The sequence below is a fragment of the Calidris pugnax genome, unplaced genomic scaffold, assembly GCF_001431845.1.
Source record: "Calidris pugnax isolate Ruff unplaced genomic scaffold, ASM143184v1 scaffold398, whole genome shotgun sequence".
Lineage (NCBI taxonomy): Eukaryota > Metazoa > Chordata > Aves > Charadriiformes > Scolopacidae > Calidris > Calidris pugnax.
The window spans coordinates 625,434-646,400 of NW_015091280.1; the positions used below are offsets into that span (position 1 = coordinate 625,434).

The following is a 20,967-nucleotide window of genomic DNA, read 5'->3' on the forward strand; positions in this document are numbered from 1 at the left end:
CAGATTTTACTTTGATCATCACTGTACAGAGTTTAAATCTTCTTTCCGTGCTTAAATTGGAGCTAGATATCACTGCCCAGTCCTCCCCACAAGGAGACACCAGACCTTAAGAGGCATGCAAAGGCTCAGAAATAAGATAGCACACCTCAAGGAGACAACAGTAAAGGACAGTGCTGTCTTCCTGCTGAAAAACAAGTAACTAACAGGCAGCATGAAGTGAGGCTGCGCGTTTGCAGATAAGGTACACAGTTTTGTGGAAATCTGTCTGCAAATAGGCTCTGCTTTGCAGAGAAGCTTAAATCCTATATTGCAACTATCAGACCTTCTGTTTTCAGAGGGTGTATTTTCCTTCAGATTGTGGATCTTTGTTATAAACGTGCACTGTTGTGCTGCGGTGCAGCTTGATGGATGTGATTTTCCAATAGCTGTCTACATCTTAACGAAAACAAACTTCACTTTGCAAAATTCCTTTGCAGCAAAATATCTAGCAACAGTTACACTGGGTCCTTTTTCTTAAATTTGAAACCAGTGGTTTTTTGGTGTGCTGAAGACTGTTTGGGAGAAGCCTGGCAGTGACCTAGAGAAGATTTTATGTACATTAAAAATACGGATGCGAGATGCTCTGCTCTCCAGCAGAGGGACTTCCACAGTTCAGGTTGCTTGAAACGTTTTCTTCTTTTGTGACAGACATGCTCTGTGCACATGTATCCTGCACGGGACAGGGATTTTTGAGTCCATTTTTGAGTGTAATCCTTTGTTACGTGGAGAATGATAGGATGCAGAGAAACATCACTGTTTCACAGTGATACCTGTGACTCCAAATCCTGCTTACTTTACACAAGTGAACCATTTTTGTTAACTACATAGAATAGAATCATAATCGTCTAGGTTGGAAGGGATCTTTAAGATCATCAAGTCCAACCATCAACCTAACACTGCCAAGTCCACCACTAAACCATGCCCCTCAGCACCACATCTACACATCTTTTAAATACCTTCAGGGATGGCGTTTCCTCCACTTCCCCGGGCAGCCTGTTCTAATGTTTGATAACCTTTTTGGTGAAGAAATTTTTCCTAATATCCAATCTAAACCATGACTCAGCATTTAACCACTGCAGGGTGAAACACCACCTACAGAAGTCTCAGGCACTGGCACAGAGGCTCCAGCAACATAGGTGATGAGTTATTTATTGGGGCATCCTAGGACCATGTGTATGCTACTTTATAAACATCACAAGGCGGTTAAATTCTACTGTTCTCTGTCCACTTGGATGGCTACAAACAACTGGTACTTGTTTTCATTTCCATATAAAGGCTGAAATAAGATGAAATTTCACTACTTCTAATTTTATTCAGACATTTCTTATCTCTAAGATATAACTTACTGTACTTTCCAGAACATTTTTCCATTCCCCGTAAGCTCTCTGCTGATATCAGAGAACCTCTAGAAGGCATTATATTTTGTGATACATAGAACATTTCTCTGCTACTTACACTCCTCTCTTTAAGATATTTATATTAAGATACGTATTTAGGAAATATAGCTATGTGCTGTAGCTCAAACGTATTCCATGCTTCAGCCATATTACAGTTCCAAGCTCTCCACTTGACTTTCTCTGCTACTTCCTTAATTTCTTAAACTTTGTCCTTACACAATAACTTCAATAAACTTATATTTATCTTTCAGTTTACATTGAGTTAGATCACGACTTCAGCCAAGGTTACTTCCTGCAACCAGCTTTCTCAAAATGCCTCATCATTTAGCAGAACTAAGTACAGAATGACACGCTCTCGGTCTGGCTCAGTGTGCTGGTAACTGCTGGCTACCAGCACACTGCAGAATTTTAAGGTGTTCTCCATCAGAGACCAGCCACACGATTAATCTCTGTTTATAAACTCCTTATTTTTATTTGTAAGTGATCAGTATAATGCTTACCATCAATATACCATAAATATGTTCTGTGAATAGTAACTGGTTAATCCTCACAATCCCTACACCAATAAACAAACAAGAAAATAAGGCATAGGGGAGTTAAATGTCAATAGTTACATAATTAGTAGATATTTCTTTGGAATTATAATTTAGGTTTCCTTAGATCAGATCTATTTTTAACCACTAAACATCCTCACCAGTTCCTTGAATGATTCTATATCCTTGAGAGCTCAGCTGAAAATCTGATTTTTTTCCCAAGTTAAATATTTTGAAAAACATCAGATTTGAGAAAACTGATTAAGAGTAATCTGCCCTTTCTGGGTTCTTGTATCCCTGTATGAATGTTAGCTGTGCCCACCTCATAAACAAAGAGGAAAGTCTAACTGCTGATTATGATGTGGTTAAGGAAACCAGTATCAATACAATCAATAGCCACAGCACACGAAAAGAAATACCCTGTATGCCACAACCTGTCACATTCAGAATGGGCTAACAACCCAGCCATTTCCAAACACATTTCACCTGTCAAAGATTATTTGCACATTAAGATAGAATAGGTGTATAAAGAACACAATCTAAGTAATGTTTGTATCTACCATGGAGATAATGAGACTTTTGTCATTCCACTGAAATCAGGGTCAAATCCACACCATTAAAAATTATGTCATCGTAATAAATGATGACTTAATAGATGGACAATAAGAGAGTGACAGCTTGAAGGAAAGACTTATGGGGAGAAAAATCTTTTACTAGTTTTTCTTGTTTTTCATGAAGCCATGTCCATACCATACATTATTCAATTAACAAGATCACTCTCTACAGTCACTTGACAATTCCTCTTATCATCTTTGTTCCTTTCTTCTATATGAAGTGAGGTGGATTTTTCCTCCACAGTTTCAGTGAACCCTGGCTGCAGCTTCTAAGAGGCTCATTATCTCTTTTATCACATCAGCTTCTGCTTTCAAGGCTTATTGTTTAGTCCTTAATATAAACTGAGAGACTAAAATCCTTTCAAAATACCCAAGGTGCCTTTGCCACTGAGTAACCAGCAAAGCATCATGTCTGCTGTAAGACTCATCTAATCAAAAATCACATACTACACGAACACTGGGACATTCAAAACCTTTGGAAGTAAAATTACCCTAATTTCTTCCTTAGATGAAGGAACACTTGATGTGGTATTTAAGTGGGCTGTCATTTTGAATCTCCATTATGAATTTTATTTTCTTATGTAAAATATGCTTTAGAAGTGTGCAAGGTTCTGTTAGGTATTGTGTCCAGCCAGGCTCAGAAGTAATAGAGTAGCATTGGTTTTGCAGGTTAAAGAATTTTAACCTGTATGGATTAGGCTACCCAAATATAACCTTCCTAACAAGTAGTTGGCTGTCTGGTTTGAATAAATCAGTCATACTCCTCTGGTCTCTAATTTGGTCAAGACCTTCTAGAAACAACTCACCAAGCTACAAACAAATTAAATATGTGACTATTGCAAAGCAATCCTCAGGTAGTTTTCCACTCAAATCTCATTGAAATTCAATAGGATTATGAGGACTAATTCCCTGAAAGTCAATTGAAAATTCACCATCTAAATAAGGGTGTTTGTGTGTGTACATACATATATGTATGTGCATACATATACATATATGTTTATGCCTCTTTGTGCATATGCATACCCCCCCACACACACTCAGTGTTGCGTAGATCTGTACATGTACACACAAGTGATGCAATACTGGAGTGCTTTGAGCTTGACAGAAGGCATTCACATTATGTTGAAGTGAAACCTCTTCTCTCAATTGCTACTCTCAGCAGTTAGTTCTGTCAAACTAATAATACAGGTCTGCGCAGCAAAATGATACAATATCAGTATTAGCATATAAAATAAAGTTAAGTATAGGTTTCTCATGTCTTTATTTCTTTTCCATTTTCTCGCTATTAGAGAAATTTGCCAAACCCAAACACCTTCATTTCTTTCTCAAGGGTCTATGTGGCATTTTTTGTTTTGATGAGGAGAAAAAAAAGTATCTCTGTTAAAGATTCAAGGAGATGTTACCCTTTTGATTTGGTTTTTGATTCCTATCAATATACAATAAAATATAACTACAGTGGACTATTTAATAGTCCTGTAAGCATTACATGGCCCATAGCTGAAGAGAGTCTAGCTGCCTTAACTAAACAAAATAACTTGCTGTAGGAGCAGTTTTCAGGACAGTGCTAAATCATAGTGTAATACAATCATGCATTAAGCTCAAAACAAATGTGAGACTGGCACAAATATTAAAGTACATCTGGGCAGAAGTCAGGTATGTACAAGTCATTGACAAACATTGGTGCAAGTGCTTTAGACAAGACATTTAAAAGAAATCTACATAAAAACATAGATTAAATTTATCAAAGTTTGATAAATTTTGAAGACAGTAAAAAAGTACAGAAAACATGAAAAAATAAAAAACCCAGCCAATTCATACAGTACAGTTTTACTACATTTATATTACAGAATGAAGACAGAAAAGGATACAAGGAATTAAGAGGAAAGAAAATTCCACTGGTTGTGGCCAGTGGAATTTCATTGCCAATGAGAGATGTGCACACACAGATGCACGCACACGCACAGAAAATAAAGACGAAAACCAAAAAATCATTTACTGTTACAAATGACAGACACAGAGGTGAGAAACATTTGGCATGTTGCAGCACATGAAGTCATTCACGATTGGCTAACGATGGTACCTGGCTCGGCTGAAGATCACTGGGTTGCCTGAGCGGAGTAACGGAGGGAGGAGGCACACCTGATGTGGACGCAGACCGACCTAATCTGCAACTTGATTTAGGCTCTGCAAAGGAAGAGAGAAGAAAACACACCAGTGAACAGGAGGCAGGTTACCGCTGCAGGAAACTGAAATGCTGTGGACCCAGGATTCCCTTGAAACAGAGACTCCAGGCTTGGATTCTAGTTAGAGCCTTGGGCATTTGGCTGAAGGATGAACAGAAGTTGAAATCAGAAGACAGAACCTATTCCATGTCCTGGCTTCTTTCCTCTCCTCCAGCATCTCTGAAGCTGAAGTATTGAGCGTCAAAGAGAAGACAGACAGGAAGCATATAAAGGAAGCCTTTTTGTTACCCACCTGGCACCTTTTTCTACTCCTCATAAAATACAGCAGTGATTAAGGGAGTTACAGCAGCTTCTGTTTTATCTGTCCACCCCAGAGCTGAGATGGCAGCCCAAAGATGGACTGTGCTGAGGGAAAGCATGAAATGCCAGAAAATGAAGGAGGGAGTGTATGAAAGTGGTGAGGATACTGTCACTTGTGGATTTAGAATGACATCAAAAATACTTGGAAATCTGATGTTAATGGCATGGAATTGAGAGACAGAAAGGAGGAATAAAGGAGAGAAATCAGAACATCAGCAGTGGCAAATTCTAAAGTCAGTTCCCCAGGATCAAGGCGATTACAGAAGCAGAGGTTGCCATGAGAGAAGGCTCTACTCCAGAGAAGAACTATACAGAAATTAGATGGTTATTTCATTTTCCTTCTGCTGTTGTACACGGAGGCATTTCTCAGAAGGCTCCCCCTTGATTTCCGGCACAGGTTACTACTGTTAACATGCTGACACGACGGTGACCATGCAGCTCAGGAGTCCTTAATGAAGGTTTCTGTGTTTGTGACATGCTGACACCGGTGTGCTACCCCAGTGTTCAACACCCCACCTCTGGTTTAGAAGAAATTATCTTTTCCTGAGGTCTGCCTGTTTCTGCCCAAGAAAAATATTTGTCCCTTCATTTCCTGTTTATGGCCAAGGAAACACCTCCTCTCAACCCATGACTTTGGCCTCAGATTAACCTGTTCATTCACCTCATGTTTTATAAGCCTTCCTCCTAACCCTGCACCTGTCTTTTCTATTTAGTGGGCAAACACTGAGACCAAGGAAATTTGCACTCAGCAGACATACTTTGTACAGTAAGAGACTCTTAAATTTACATTGATAGTACTGCTTTACCATGATAACAAGCAATTATAATAATACCATGCCTCTTACAATGGGTTTAAAGAGTTCCTCAGTTCAATCTCATGTTCTCAAGAAGAGATGAAAGACCCATGCCTCATGCAATCCTGGTGTAACAAGTTTGCCTTTGAAGCACGTGTTTTATCACGCATATTTTGCTTGTGTCTCTCTGAAATGCATTTTCTCATGCCTCATTTACGCTGCTGCTTTCTCTGTGTTTGTTTTATACTAATATCTCTATTTCCTACAAAAATCTCTAGCATCATCACTAGCCACTGGTTGGGCCATTGCTGGAAAGGAATTAGATGTCCATCACCGACCTTAAGGTCACTTGGCACATCTTGGAAACTTGAGGACAGCGTGCACCTACACACACCTACCAGCAATATGCTGAAATGCGTTCTTCCAGTCTCACAGATGCTTTTTCATTGTCACCTTAAATGCTTATTTTCCTTGGATGTTTCCAAATTCAATAGGGTATGGAGAAGAGCTATCCACTTAAGCTGGAGCACTTAGACCAATGAAAGCATCTGTATGGCTGAATATTCATCAACTAATTATTAATAGGTTGGTTAACATCCAGCTGGCTGAGCAGCAAAAATATTTATGCTGTTCAACAAATGCATTTTTCAATTCACTCATTCCTAGTCAGTCTGTAAACATACCACGAGTCAACGCGGCAATAAGCATGCAGAAAGGAGCAGACTGATCTCCCCCATAACCTTGCATTTTGTACATAATCAGTTGGTTTGCTTTTTTTGGACTTGGGCAGTTATTCTGAAGGTTTGATTAGATTTGGTTTTGTTCTGATTTCACATTGTCTCCGTGCCAAACTTCTGACTGCTTCTTTCAGTAATATAGATAATGGATCTCACGTCTTTTCCCTCCTGGAATTTTGCTGGGGTTTCAGAGAGGACAAGAATTGGGGGTTTTGTGGTTGTTTTTCCCTACTGCTAAATAGAGACTCTGTTTTTGCTGCGACAAGCAGAATCAGACACCCAGCATGTAAAAAAGTCCAAGGCACTGTCTGCCATTGCTTCTGAATTAGGTTTTTTTTTGCTTTGGGAAAGCAGAGAGAAGTGTCACAATTTCCAATTTGGATATATGTGCAACAACAAGAGATTACCATTTCCTTGCCAAAGAGACTCCTTTCATCTGGCATCAAAGAAATAAAACCTATCATACACAGATGAAGTTTTCGTTCCTTTATCTCCCTGTAATATATGTTACAGTATTTAAAAAACTATTACAATTTCCATGGTGACCCTCACCAAGAGGTTTCAGAGATGGCTCCATCTAGCTCTTTTTTTTTTAAGTTCAGAAGTTGGGTTATGCAGTGAAAGGGAAATGTAGGGGTTTTTTAATAGCCGTTCCATTGGTCTCAGTGGGAATATTTTTAGACAAAATAAATACTCTATTCTACTGTAATTAGTGCTTTGAGTAACATCTTCACACTGCACGCTGCTGTGGGGAAACAAGTGTCCATAAATGGTCTGTTGCCTAAGTGGTGCCCAACTCACTGTTCTGTATTCTGCAGCATGTTATTTTTCAGCTGTGGACAGTTTACTCTCTGTACTGAGGCTAACTGGATTTTGACCACTTCAAAATAATAATGACCACTTCAAATAATAACTTCTGCTTTGGGCTATCTGAAGAGTAGTAAGAGGTCTTCTTATGTAATGGTGTCCACTGTCCAGTCACTTTCAGTATGTTTACTTCTCAGTTTTCATGTTTTAAACGATCATTTCAGCTTGTCTGCAAGGCCTGCATATTGACACTGATTCTGGTTCTGGAGTGAAAATGAGTTTTCCTATTTACTGCTGAGAATCTTGAAGGAAGAACAACTTCTGCCAGCAAATCTCAGGGATGCTTTCTAGTGTTAAATTCATGCTTATCTGAGGTGGACAATATTGAGATAGTTCAATATTAACATCTGAAACTAGTAGTCTTGAGATTTCTTGAGAAGCCCCCTTTGCAACAGTAATGCCTGGCGTGGAGCAGAGTTTTATCAGCCAGCCTGACAAGAACAAAGGGAAGGCTCTGTAGATACCCATCCTCTGAGGAGGACCCATTTGCTCAGGGTCCCTGATAATGCAAGCTAAAAACCATCTAGCTCCACACTGATAAAGTTAGCACAGCACCTCACCTCTGCACTGTGCTTCGCTCCACTGTGCGAGCGGATCCTCTGCTTCTAAATCAACCCTGCCTGAAAGAGGGTTCCAGAGGCTCCACTCCAAACACAGGACCCTGTCTGCACCCACAGCCAGGGGCCTTTTGACACTGCTGTACACCACTCAAATGCTGACAAGGGCTACCAGCCCACTGCCAAGCCAGGGGACTCGCAGGCATATGTCTAAGTGCTTTACTGGACCGGGGCCAGGGGATGCAGTGCACTTGAGTAGCCATTAGAGATGCCCGTTGCAATCAATGGGCAGCATGAGGTTTGAATTCAGCAGATTGTTCAGGGTAGCTAGAGAGCTGCATAACATATTTAGTTCTGTTACGTGCAAAAACGTTCATAAGATTCACTTGCTGTATTTAACTGTTGAAACTTTGGTGGTATTATTTTGCACAGCTTCAAATGACACATTCCTCACACTGTGAACATACTGCTCACTAAGGGCCTGAGCCACCCCCAGGAGCCAGGTGCAGATGGAGAGCCATGCTGGTAGGGGATGGCGGGTCAGCTGTGTCTCAGTCCCCTGCTATGTCACCCACAGCAGGCACAACGCTCCCATCAGTGCTGGGAGCTGGAGCCACAGCCCCCTCAGCGGGAAGCAAACCCACAGATGTGATCAGCTGCTATGGGACCACCATTACTGGACTCTCAGGCCTAAGCTGAGTCCTGGCAGTGCCAGTAGGGTTACACGTGCACGTAAACCAGTGGACAGCCCCAGAGGACAGCATAAAGGATGAGAATTTTAGGAGAGACTACCCAGCACAGAAATACAGGCTTTCCAATTAGAAATAGGATTGCCTTGAAATTATGTACTTAATTATGTATTTAAGCACTCGCATAAATGACCTGTTTTCCAAAAGCGCAAGTGCTGTCATCTTAACTAAAGAGGTAGAGGCTTGGCTGGTTGTATTTGGGGCAGGGGGTGGCGTTGGATTTTCCTCAATAAAGCAGAGTGCTGAAACACGACAAGATTTTATGGAAATATTTTAGATCAGTTTTATAGCAATATGCTATGGTTTTCTATATTCTCCACAAATACAACAGCCAGCATGATTTTTATTTTTGGATCTTAACGGGAAGAGTTCTTTTATTCATCCAAGGAAGCCTTCATTCTGCCTATCCTAATCTTAATTCAAAAAAATACTCTGGCTGTCACTTACATTGGAGAAGCTTCTTATCCTGTCACAGTCTCTTCTTTGCACATGAAAAGAGAAATATTGCTTATTTGCTACAGCTGCCAAGAAGCACGTTTTGAATTAAACAAGGCGATGTGACAGGCTGAAAGTAATCACATGCAAAAAAGAAGAAAAAGAAAACATGCATACTGGAAAAATGAATCACACCTATTATCATCATACTGGCCTGGCCAGTATGTTGGTCTCCTAAAAAGAGATGAGTAAGCTGAAACAACTTGAAATTACAAAACCTTAAGGTGGAATAAACTATCTAGTATTCTGTCACTTAAAAAACAGTATTTAGGACTTCACCTGCAGAAGCTACTTAGGGCTGAAACAGAACAGCAGCATGTCAAACCAAACTGATTTCACAAAGGGAGCACTAAACCCGTGGAACTCAGTGTTACTACATGTCCATAGGTCAAAAGCTTAGCAGATCTCACAACCAAGTCAGGTAATGAGAAAAACCATGTCTGCATTAGACAGGATGTGTTTTAAATTAAGATTTGTTCTGACCTGTCATGTCTCAGGTCTATGTCAATGACTGAGGCAATAAGGTAGGGAATAATCATATCCTACTGACAGTGTTTTTTCCTTAAAATTTCTTGCTATTTTTCTCTGAAGTTTCTGGCATGGGCTACTGTCAATCTTGAGGCTCTGGATCAAAAGGAAAATAGTGCATTGTTCCACACAGGGCAGTGTGTGCTTCTACAGTCAGGCTCTGTGACTGTGTGATCCTGCAGCCTGGGTCACTGTGCTCTGGCTCGATGCCCTTAGTGTCCAGCTCCCACTACTACCCTCCTTTTGCTTTGGGTGACAGGCACTGCTAGGGGAGAGCTTGTGTGAGGAGAACACAGATGACCAGCGCAGGTAAGGTCTGGAAGCATCGCATCTGGGTCTGGGCTTAGTTGGGCAGCACAGTGTTACTCTGACATTGCCTGTGAGGAGAAAATCTAGTGGTTGGTGGGGGTACTCAGTCCTCTTTGAGTGAAGCAGCCCTAGCCAGCATGAACTGGTACTTTGCTGCTACTCCCTCCTTTGCCAGTGAATGCATCTTGCACCTTGGGCTCTGCAGGCATTGCTCCCTTCCCAAAGAGCTTGAAATTAACTATTCATTACTTTTGCAATTCCACAATGCTAGCCAGTAATTCCAGTGAAGGGTGGGCATTTACTCCCTTCCTGATTATCTACAATGTTTTCGGCTAGAATACTAATGGGCTGGCTGAGTGACAAGCTGATGGTGATTCAAAACCAGAGTGGAGTATCTGAGATTTAAAATGCAGCGCAGTGCCTGTCTCTAGCAGCAGGTGGCAATGCAAAATGCTTCATGGCTGCCGTTAGGAAAAAAGCAGCAACATTCCAGAAAATACTCTGCATAGCTCCTGGAGCGAAGTTAACACAGCCTTCTGTTTCACAGATCTCATTTGGCTGTTCACTACAGTCGCACTGACTTTCCTAAATGCCAGCATGCCCCCAAACCACTTACAGTGCTTTCCATAAAAAACAACAGGATGCCAAGAAACAGAAAGTGGCTTTGACAAATTATATGACAGATGAGAAAGCAATCAGGTGTTAGAGACAGTGATACCCATGTGCACCTGACAGACCAGGCTCATTTGAACAAAATCACCAGAAAGCTCAAGACTCTGTTTGGAGATGGCTCATTCCCCCTCTGATTTACCAGCAGGTGCAGAGATGGGGAGAACCCACAAAAAAATCAGTTGTCTCACTCAGGCGTTCACTCGGACCACCCTGGTTCCTAGTTAACCTGTCCCACAGCAGAGCTGCCTGTTGAGCACATGAGAAGTCCTTCCTCATCCTTTTGTTTTTACCACAGAGCAATTCACCCCCATGTTCTTTAAATTATTCCAACACTGCCCTAATAAATGGCTGTACCAGTGTGAACTAGGAGGCAGGCAGCAAACTGTGGTGTTTCAGAGACATGTCTGCACAAAAAAAGGTAATCTTTTTCCCTTGTCTATGACATTGGAAAGAGAGCAACAGCAACAACAAATGAACTGGGGACTGTCCTGATTTTATTTGGTCCTGTGGTAAATCTAAGTTCTAAATTCCTAGCGCGGAATTACTATCTCCTTGACTCCAGAAAGCATTTGTTTCCATATAGATGTATCAAATCTCTCTTCTTGCATCCTATTACAGCTCTAATTTAATTGCGAAGAATGAACTGTTACAGTTCATGTACAAGTTCATTGAGGAGAACTGTGTACAGCATTCTGAATGCAATGCTCCACCAATTAAAGGTAAAACACGTTTCTGAGGCAACAGCTAGAGACACAGGGGAAAAAATATTCATGGCAGAGAGCAATATTCATCAAATGAAATGTCATAAAAACTGCCGGGAAAGAAAAATCATAATCAGCTCTCAGATTTTAATCATAAAAGGAGTAAAAATTCAGCCAATAAAATATTTCCATAATTTTTCTTTGACAGTCCTAGCTATGAAAGACAAAGTCACACTTAACTAAATCAAGGCATGATTCAACAACTATTACAGCTTGCTGATGCCGAATGAAGATTGAGGCCAAAATGTTTTGTCTGCTTTTGGAGATCAAACAGCTCTTTAAAATAAAACTATGCAGGAAGGTTGGACAGAAGAGCTGTATTTTGCTAAGAACTTTTTGATTTTCCTTTCTCTTCCATTCTGCTCTGTATTGTCATCTCACAGAACTGAAAAGGTGGATACACACCTTTGGCCTAGTTATCAGATGTCCTGATACTTTGATGTGTTACCTTTAAACACACCTTTTTACCTGCACTAGTGCAAATGATGCTCTAATACACTGGGATCAGAATTTTTAACAAAGATATGAGCTAATCTGGAAAATTCTTACCTACCAGGATGCTTTGTGAGAATAGACAAGTAAGCAAAAGGCAGTAACACCCAAACACTGTGCTAGAGTCATGACATTTGCAGAAAAGTCACTTTTGCGGCTCCCAGAGGACCATTTGGCGGGGTCTGTAGCAAGAAAAGCTGGACTGCACAATTGCTGCAAATGACAGGTCACATCAGCAAACCTTATTCAAGTTCTATACTGAGTTTCAGGTGTCATTTACAGCAATGCAGGGAAATATCACATAGGGTGAGCACCTCTGCTAGCTTGGCACTGTAAAGACTCATCTCTGCCACTGACTGCCCAGCAGATCTCTCCTGCAGGAATAATTTCTTATTTGAGTAGCTTGTTCATGGTCTTATGCTTGCTGAACATTGACCATGAGGCTCTAGTACTATACATGCCAAGTGTTTCTGAAGTGGGTATTTTTCACAATCCAAGCAATAAGCAATGAATTTACTTTTAAATGAACTGTCAAATCTCAAAAAGTAACAATGCAGTGCTTATACCAGAGCTATATTTATCTGTTTATAGATGTCCATTCATGTATCAGTTCTGTTTGTCTTAGTGAATTAATAAACAAGGTTGCATTATTTTTCATGGTTTATATGGCAATTCACTATTTACACATATAAAATTTGTTGAATAAAATGGACAGGTATGAATTTGAGACTTCTGAAATCCATAGTCACTTTCCTAGAAATTCATGTACAAGTATAAAGCAAAGGCTGCTTGTGTCCACTCACTGCATGTATCAGTAAGACGGCCTTGTTTCTGCACAGTGTGTTTTTGTTACTGTGTATGACATCTGAATGTATAAACTTCTCTCTGAGGTGCCATCCTGGGGGTGTCTTTGCCACAGTGTCCCTTTTCAATGTCAAGTGGAATTCCTTACTTCTTTTAAAATAGATGAATGGCATGTTTACATGCTTATATTACCTGCCACCATCCCAACCCTGTTCCAGAACAGAGCACAAGCAGACAGCACAATGCTTATCAGTGCAGCAGCTAATGTGCAGGGCATGTTCTAGAAGATATTCAAAAGTCTAAAGACTTACCTACATCTGTGTATCTTTAGAAATCCTTCAGCTCACAAGGAGATTCATGAGATCTTCCTTGTTCTGTTACTTGACATACCTGAGCTGTTGCTTCCGGCCAACATGGTTGGACTGACAGAGGATCTCCCAAGCCTGCTGGACACCACAGGTGGACCTGGCGTTCCATCCCATTCCTGAGCTTTCCCTGGCTCCCTGGAGGAAGCTGTCCCGTGATGGCCTCCCCTCTCTTTGTTTTCCAGCTTTGGTAGTGGTTCAGTGCTGTGACTTCTGATCTTCAGCTCATCTAGTGGTTCTACAAAATACACAAATGCACATTTCATTACAGAGTGTCTGCTAATTATGCATAACGTATGACAATCTTTTGCTCAATATTCCATATATACCAATCATAAATCTTTTAAGAGCAATTTATATCAAAATTTTACTATCTAGGCCCAAAATCTATAGTTTACATCTGGGTTTCAATACACTTTTTCATTATTAAAAACATAAACAATGCAGCAGATGGATAGAATGTAACTTTTCTGTTACAACTTCTATATGCCAGGAAAATATTTTTGAAAATTGTATCCTATCAAATTATGCTTTTATTAACAATTTACAGAAATACTTGAATTCTTTTCAGCTGTCATTTCATTGGGAACAAATTCTTCTTCAGGGACTTCCTAAGGAAGCTCTCTCCTAAGGCAATGTCATGCAAGCAACATATCTGTACTCCTTATAAGCTCTAATAAAAAGCACAAAATCCATGAAACTGTCTAGCGTTAATATTTTGGGTGTGCCCAGCACAATAACCTAGCGGATAAAATTTCACTTGGTTGGAAAATCCTTGGAGTCAGAAAATTACTTTCTGCTTGCAACACCATGAGTCAATATAAGGAGAAGAAATTCAAAAAGCCATTGAACAATTTTTCAAACGAAGCAGTGATATCTGCGTTCTTCATGGCTGGTGGTTTTCTGTTCTTTTCTCAAGATCCTCATTTCTTTTCTTGAAGGTTGAACACCACAATGGAGAAACAATTCATTCCTGATCTTTTCCATGAAAAACTAGATACAGAAGAAACATTAGATTGTTTTTAGTCGTAAAAACTCCTTTCAGGAAAATAGAAAAAAAGAAGAAGAAAAGAAATGTTTCTGAGTTTGGAATTTTATACCTCATATTTAAGCCAGAAGACATGCTTATCTGATACTCTCCGTTCTAGTCATTCGGGTTTATAAATCAAACCCCTGATGTACCTTAATTTCCGTGTATATCTACAGTCTTGGAATTCACATCTGATAGAGATGGACAATCTTCCCTTGAGCCCTGTCTCAAAACCTTTTTGTAGCTACAAGGGACATCACAAGGTTTGGGAGAGCTGGGAAAAGGCCAGGAGCCATTGGGAGGGAGGAGATGAGAGCAGCTGCCCAGGGTACCCAGGAGGAACGGCAGTGGCCTGGCTGTGCAGGACTACCAGAGATGCCACAGCAAAATCTATCTCTGCAGCCACTTCTCCCAGTTATCCCCATGGCCAGGAACTGGGACTATCCAACAGGAATTGCCACTCTGATGACAGAGTCATAGAAGAAGAACCATATTCAAACTCCTTTAATTTGTCTGCAGCTCAAATCCACCCCCCACCCCCCCCACCTCCTATCGTTTACCCTTGCTACGGCAAACAGTGAAGATGCAGTATTAGATACCTGTATGGTACAGTAGAGACCCCACCTATGCACAACAGTAACAAAATCTCATATTGTTTTGAATTCTTTGACATTCCAGTCTGCAGATAAACTTGATGAGCAACAGCACAGTCAGCTTGAAGTTTCCACAATGAAATGTCACATAGGAAACATGTAAAAATACCTAACTGCATATGCAGTGCAATATGTAATAATTAGTGTATTTAATGAATTACTATCAGCAAATAGTAACAAATTAATGTTAAGGATATCATACCCCAACCTTCAAGATCTTTTTTTTATTATTTACAGTAGTAACACTCCATGAGATAATGATGAAACGACCTCAGTTTAGCAAGTCAGTAAATAGAAGCAAATAGAAGTCAGTGACATTTTATGTGACAAAGACCTTCAAAAATTAAATGTCTTCCTTGAACTTTTAGGTCACTTACCTACTTCAGTGGATACAAAAAGACACTGCAATGAAAATCCAAACAGTTTGTTTTTCCTAGTTGGTAACCCCAGCAGAGTACAAGGCTGAATAGTAGTCTGTATCAATATAACATGACATCTGCCTTTCAGGGACCTTTGCTACGAAATGTCTGTAACAGCTCTGCCTGTGACTGCGCAGAGAGACTTGCTAAAACAAAGAGCTGTGCAAAGAGATTTAGAGCCCAAATTATACCTAGATTTGAACTGTTTCAGTTATCAACAAAAATGCCCTTATATTTTTTTTGAGCATTGATCTATCAAAAATAATGATGTACTTTTTCACATAACGTATACATGCGATCATATCTGAATTTTTTCTTTACACCAGTAACATTCACTTCTTTAAAATACTTCTTATCTGGGAAAAGGAAAGATATGAACAGTTTCAAAATTCTTTGGAAATGCACACAATCCTTTTCATCACCAACACAGGATGCTCTCTAGATTGCAGTTCTTCCTTTCCAGCAAAACAAAAAGAAAGCCAAAAGAACAGAATATGCTTTAAAAGAGTCACATTCTGGTCCTGCAAGTGCCCCACCAACTTGATGCATCATTCAATAGATTTAATTTACCATGTCATTCAGCTGCTACTGGAAATGCTGTGATCACCTTTGTGAAAACCTTCTCTCTGTGTGCCTCATTGACACTGCTTGACCACCACCCCTTGAAATGTGACATGCTCACGCAGCCAGCCCTTAGTGGCAGTGGAAACACTCCGGTTGAGTGTGGAGCTAAAGATTTATCCACTTGAGTTTACTTAACAGAGAAACATTTGTACTTGTTGCCTGATAAAAATGATTTGTGCATTCTTAGTTTTATTATCAGCTGAATCAAAGCACAGCAGTTCTCTGCAACCAGCTGGAAACCACGGAAATATTCAGACTAAATAAAGATTTGGCTTATAGTCTACTTCTTTATAAGGTGTAGAAAATCAGTTTTCAGCTGGCTGTCTAGACTTCATAAATTTACATTCCACTATTCTTTCTTGGTGATTTTCAGTTCTTGGTTTATCTGAAAAGTAATATATCCTAAAAATGAAAAGCAGATTGAGTCAGATTATAATGTCATGCAACCCATCACAGAGCCTGAATCATTATTATTTGGTGATCACTATCAGTAGCATTGATACACAGTCAGAAAAACAACGTGTCAGTGTTTTATATAGTTTCTGTAATATTACTTTCCTGCTCACTTGCAAATACATAAAAAATGGAAAAAAAAAAAATAATGCCCCGCTTTTGCTCAAATATTTTGGGGACAATTTTGGAATAATTTCAGTTTCTTTAATAAATGTCAATGGGAATCATACTCGAATTCAATAGAAAAAAATCACTGTGCTAGTTCTTGCGTGACTGAAAGAATACCTCACTTCTAATGTGCCCGTGACAGCTCCAGAAATGCAGAACCTCCCAGGTCACAGCGCATTACTGGGACCTTTTGTTGACTCTCCCAGTCACTTGGATGTTTTGTCAACTACTCCCTGCTGCAACTGCAGCTCTGTGGAGCGAGCTCAGTGGCACAAATTATTATGTCTCATAAAAGCATGTTCATTGCTCTGTGTTTTCACTCCTGCAGTCAGGCACGATGCACTGGCAGAAAGCAGAACACCCGTGTAGCTGCCAGCTATGCTTACCTATGGGGTGGAGACCTTACCATCGACTGAAAATCAAACCACTATATTTCAAACAGGGTAGCCCTTTATAAAAGCTACAGCACGATTTAAACGGCCACTTTATCCACATTGATCCCACACTGAAAAGATGAACTCTAACCAGTCATATGTATATTCTGCTGAAAGGTAACAGTAGCTTCTGCACAGATTTTTTTTTAATTTTATTTTAGAAGTGCAGAAACACCGATGGGATCTAAGTTACCTCTTGCTGTTATAAACCTTAATTTGGAACTATGAGATACTGAGGCTCAGTGTTATGCTGGGACCTCACTCAATCATATGATGGCCACAGGCAAATCTTTCCACAGTCAAGTGCTGTATTTTGAAAGCTGAAATTATTATGGAAAGCATCTTTATTGTTCAATAATTCGTAAGCCAAAATAGTACATAAAAATGTAAATTTCAAGAAATAATTCACTACTTTAAATATTTATGGATACAGTTGGCTGAACTGCCATAAAAGCATTCAAACGTTTCAAGCACTTCCAGGTGTCATTGAATTTCAATATTCAAAGATATGCATTTTTCTTATTTATTTCACCTGAATCTCAGGCTTTTCCATTTCAAGAATAAGATGGTGGGTAAAATCTCTTAGAAAGAACATATTTTTCAAATAATTGACCTGTACAATTTCCCCTCTATGAAAGGTCTCCTAATAGCTGGACACTAGGCAGGGCTGGCAAAAGAGCTGTGGTACTGGAAAACTTGTAAATGCTAAAGAAAATGAGAAACAAACTGAGTCAGCGGTAACTTGGAGCAAAGAAAACTGAAAAATACTATGGAAAACATCTTACCTGAAAAGCTATCGTTCAAATTAATATACACTCTGTGGTCAGACTGCCACTGCTCTTAAGTGCAAATTAATTTCAGGTCCTGGTGGCTTCTTAGAGTAATGCTAAGTGATAAATAGCAGAATCTTTATTGCAGTTTGGGGTTTTGGGGGGAAAAAAGAAAAGCAATTGTCTTAAGGAACTTAAAATGAGGTTTGCTCTCTGCCATCTCTCTTAGCTGTGAGCTGAAATGTATAAGCTAATCATCCATGCATTATTCATTTACTCTTTTTTCTGTGTGTTTGTTATAAACCTAAATAAATAATACATCACTCCAGGCAGAACTCACATACTGTGGGAAGCAAATGGTACTACTCACAGGGTATAAAATCCAGGATATGCATATAGGTGTAAATCAAAGTAAGTCACTTGTGCACAGACCTGGCTGTGGGAGCAGAAGTGCAGAGCATCCCTAAAGGCTCACCTGGCCATCAGGAGTGGTGGAGACACAGGATGAAACTGCAGCCAGCACATGTGTGTGCTGATCAGAACTACCAGAGACACGTCCCAGGCTTCAGCTCCCACCTTCCCAGCTGGGCAGAGCCACCCAGCTGGCAGCAGCCCTGCTCAGCGAGCCCTGTCTAACCCAGGGTCCTGATCAGGGCAAGGCCAGGTCCAGCTCCACCACCATCCCATGTAACCCCACCAGTGTGACAGCAGCACCCACCCACCCACCCACTACAGGCTGACCACTGCCACGGGTATTGGGTCTGGAGCAATGCTAAACCCTGGAGGGAATCCCACAGCTTCCTCTTCCTGCACACCAGATTTTTATTTACCTTCATTACAAATTTAAAAATTAGAGCTGCCTTTTAATGGTTTCTTAATGTGTGGTGGTTTGTCTGATCTGCACAGCTGTAAATTTATCCCAACCTCTCCCAAAGAAAACCAACATGTAATTAATACCACATGCAAGAAACATGGCTAATGCTCAGTGCTTAAGCCATTTTTCCCCCCCAAATAGGAGCATATTATACTGTCAGTGAAAGCCATTTCCTCATCTTTATTAACTATGGTGGTTTGTCTATTCTGACTTCATCTGCTTGCTAATTAAGAAGAAGTTTGCTTTGCATATCAATTTTTAATACCCCTTTTTTACAGTTAAGTGAGAGTTGCAGGCAGCTTGTTCAATTAAAAGCAGCTCTGACCTAGTTCCATGCAAAATCAATAGAAAGACTGAAAGAGTCTCACAAACCATCTAAGGAGACATGGCTGAAACGCTTCTCAGTGTTCATGGAGCATGTTTCTGTGAGCAGTACAGGGTTTGGTTTGGTTTATACAATAAAACCCCGTGATCACATCTGCCTGCTACAGAATTGCAAAGATCAGCTCTGCCAACTACAGGCAGCAAAGGGAGGGCAAAGAGGGCTGAAGAAACACCTTCAGTTGATTTTCTGTGGCTATCCCAAAGCTGCCACATGGGCAATCCTGGCTGCGAAAACAAGACAGGAAAAGAAAAAAAAAAAAAAAAACAAAAAAAACCACCCCACTGCAATTAATTCAAGACTAACAAATGAAGGGATAGATTTACGCCAAAAGATCATCTAAAGCTTTAGAATAAATATATCCAATGAAAATTATGAGTATTATAATCTGGTTGAAAAAAATAGAATAGAAATCTTTAAGTTTCAGGTGGCATTATCAGTCACTTAAAAGATGAAGTTTTAAAAATTCTGTATGGTAAGACATACATTTAACATAGTTTGATGTCCTAGAGTAACTGGAAAAATCCTCTTGTATATTGATGATTAACTGAAATACAGGAAAACCTGTTTTTAGTCTTACATATGGAGAGCCATTTGATTCAAGATGATCATATTTTGGCATATATTATAAGAGTGTTGAAAATATAACACATCCTGTTTCCAACAGGGCCATGATTATTTCGTAATGATTTCTTCCAATAGTGCTCTTGATCTTTCAAGTGTGCCTATTCTGCTGCAGATCACCTCATAGCCCCGTCTTTTGACTGAAAAGGCCACACCTGGAAGAGACACATTGTATAGATCTATTGCCAAAGCAAATCAAAAGCAACGTCCTGGCACTCTCACCATTACATCAAACAGCATTCTTGGAAAGGTTGTTTTTGTTTCACGCTATTAATAGGTTTGGTATTTACCTCGGCCCAGTCACAATTATATAATTAGGCAGAACACTTTATTCTCTGATATTCACTGCATATTTTTCTTTTATTTTCCTTTCAGAGCTGGCAATGACTTGCACTTGAGAAGCTCAACAGAAGCCTCTGTGTTCCCCAGTGCCTTCCTGGGCAAAAACCTAAGTAGAGTCAAGGGGAATTCTGCCATTGACTTGAACAAAGCAAGGGGTTTCCTTCCAGCAGTTATTATTCAGGGCTAACCAGCTATGCTGCCTCATATGAATGTATAGCATAGTTGATACCGGTGAGCTGCAAACTTACATAGTTTGTGCACCCAGATCTCCTGCTGATAATGCAGGCTGACCCTTCAGTCAAACGAGTAAATGCGTGCACATAAATTTCATACATGTAGATGGGTACGTACATGCTCTATGTCTGCTTGCAGCAAACAAGATTTAAGTAGGAGAGGAAGGAAGGTGACTAGTCTGAAAAGTCTCAATGTGGCTATCTTGTGGAACTCCTCTCTCCCCCACTTACCTCTGTTGGTAATCACTGACACTAGACTTGGTATACTTAGTGACACACATACACAACACAAGCATATACTGCCATCCCCATTTTAAACTCAATGCTGATCAAAGAAAACACTGTTAAATGAAACATGCATTTAAACTGTGGAAATCAGTGATGGTAAAAGGTTGCCCAGCTGCTACCACCATTCAATTTGAAGAGAAGATGGTGTCTATTCTTACTTAATTGCTTTCTTTCCCAACCCTGTTCATTTCACTGCATGCTCATTCTGTTATTTGGGTTCTTAAATAGAGAGTGTCACGTTTGGAAGAAGGAACGATGGTTTGATGGCCACTGCACATATGTCCTAGCGCAGTATGGCGAGGCAAGGGTGAGCCAATAAAGCTAAAATATACAGACACTTTAAGAAAAATGTTTTTGTAGAAAGTTCATGACCTTAAGTCTCAAAGCTTCACTTCAAAAATATCAGTCTTTCATAGA

At 40.0% G+C, this 20,967-nt stretch overlaps 1 protein-coding gene across 6 annotated transcripts in view; it reads right to left on the bottom strand.

Moving 5' to 3' along the window:
- NYAP2 (neuronal tyrosine-phosphorylated phosphoinositide-3-kinase adaptor 2) overlaps window positions 1–20,967 on the bottom strand; it is a 144,401-nt gene that overhangs the window by 23,843 nt on the left and 99,591 nt on the right. For all 6 annotated transcript variants that reach the window (XR_001414014.1, XM_014960673.1, XM_014960674.1 and 3 more), the window contains 2 exons: window positions 13,282–13,494; window positions 4,664–4,767 (listed from right to left, as the gene is read on the bottom strand). Coding sequence is in view for 5 of the 6 variants with exons in the window: in XM_014960673.1 (XP_014816159.1) it covers window positions 4,664–4,767; window positions 13,282–13,494 (317 nt within the window). In the remaining variant the exon portion in view is untranslated. The remainder of the gene's footprint in view (window positions 1–4,663; window positions 4,768–13,281; window positions 13,495–20,967) is intronic.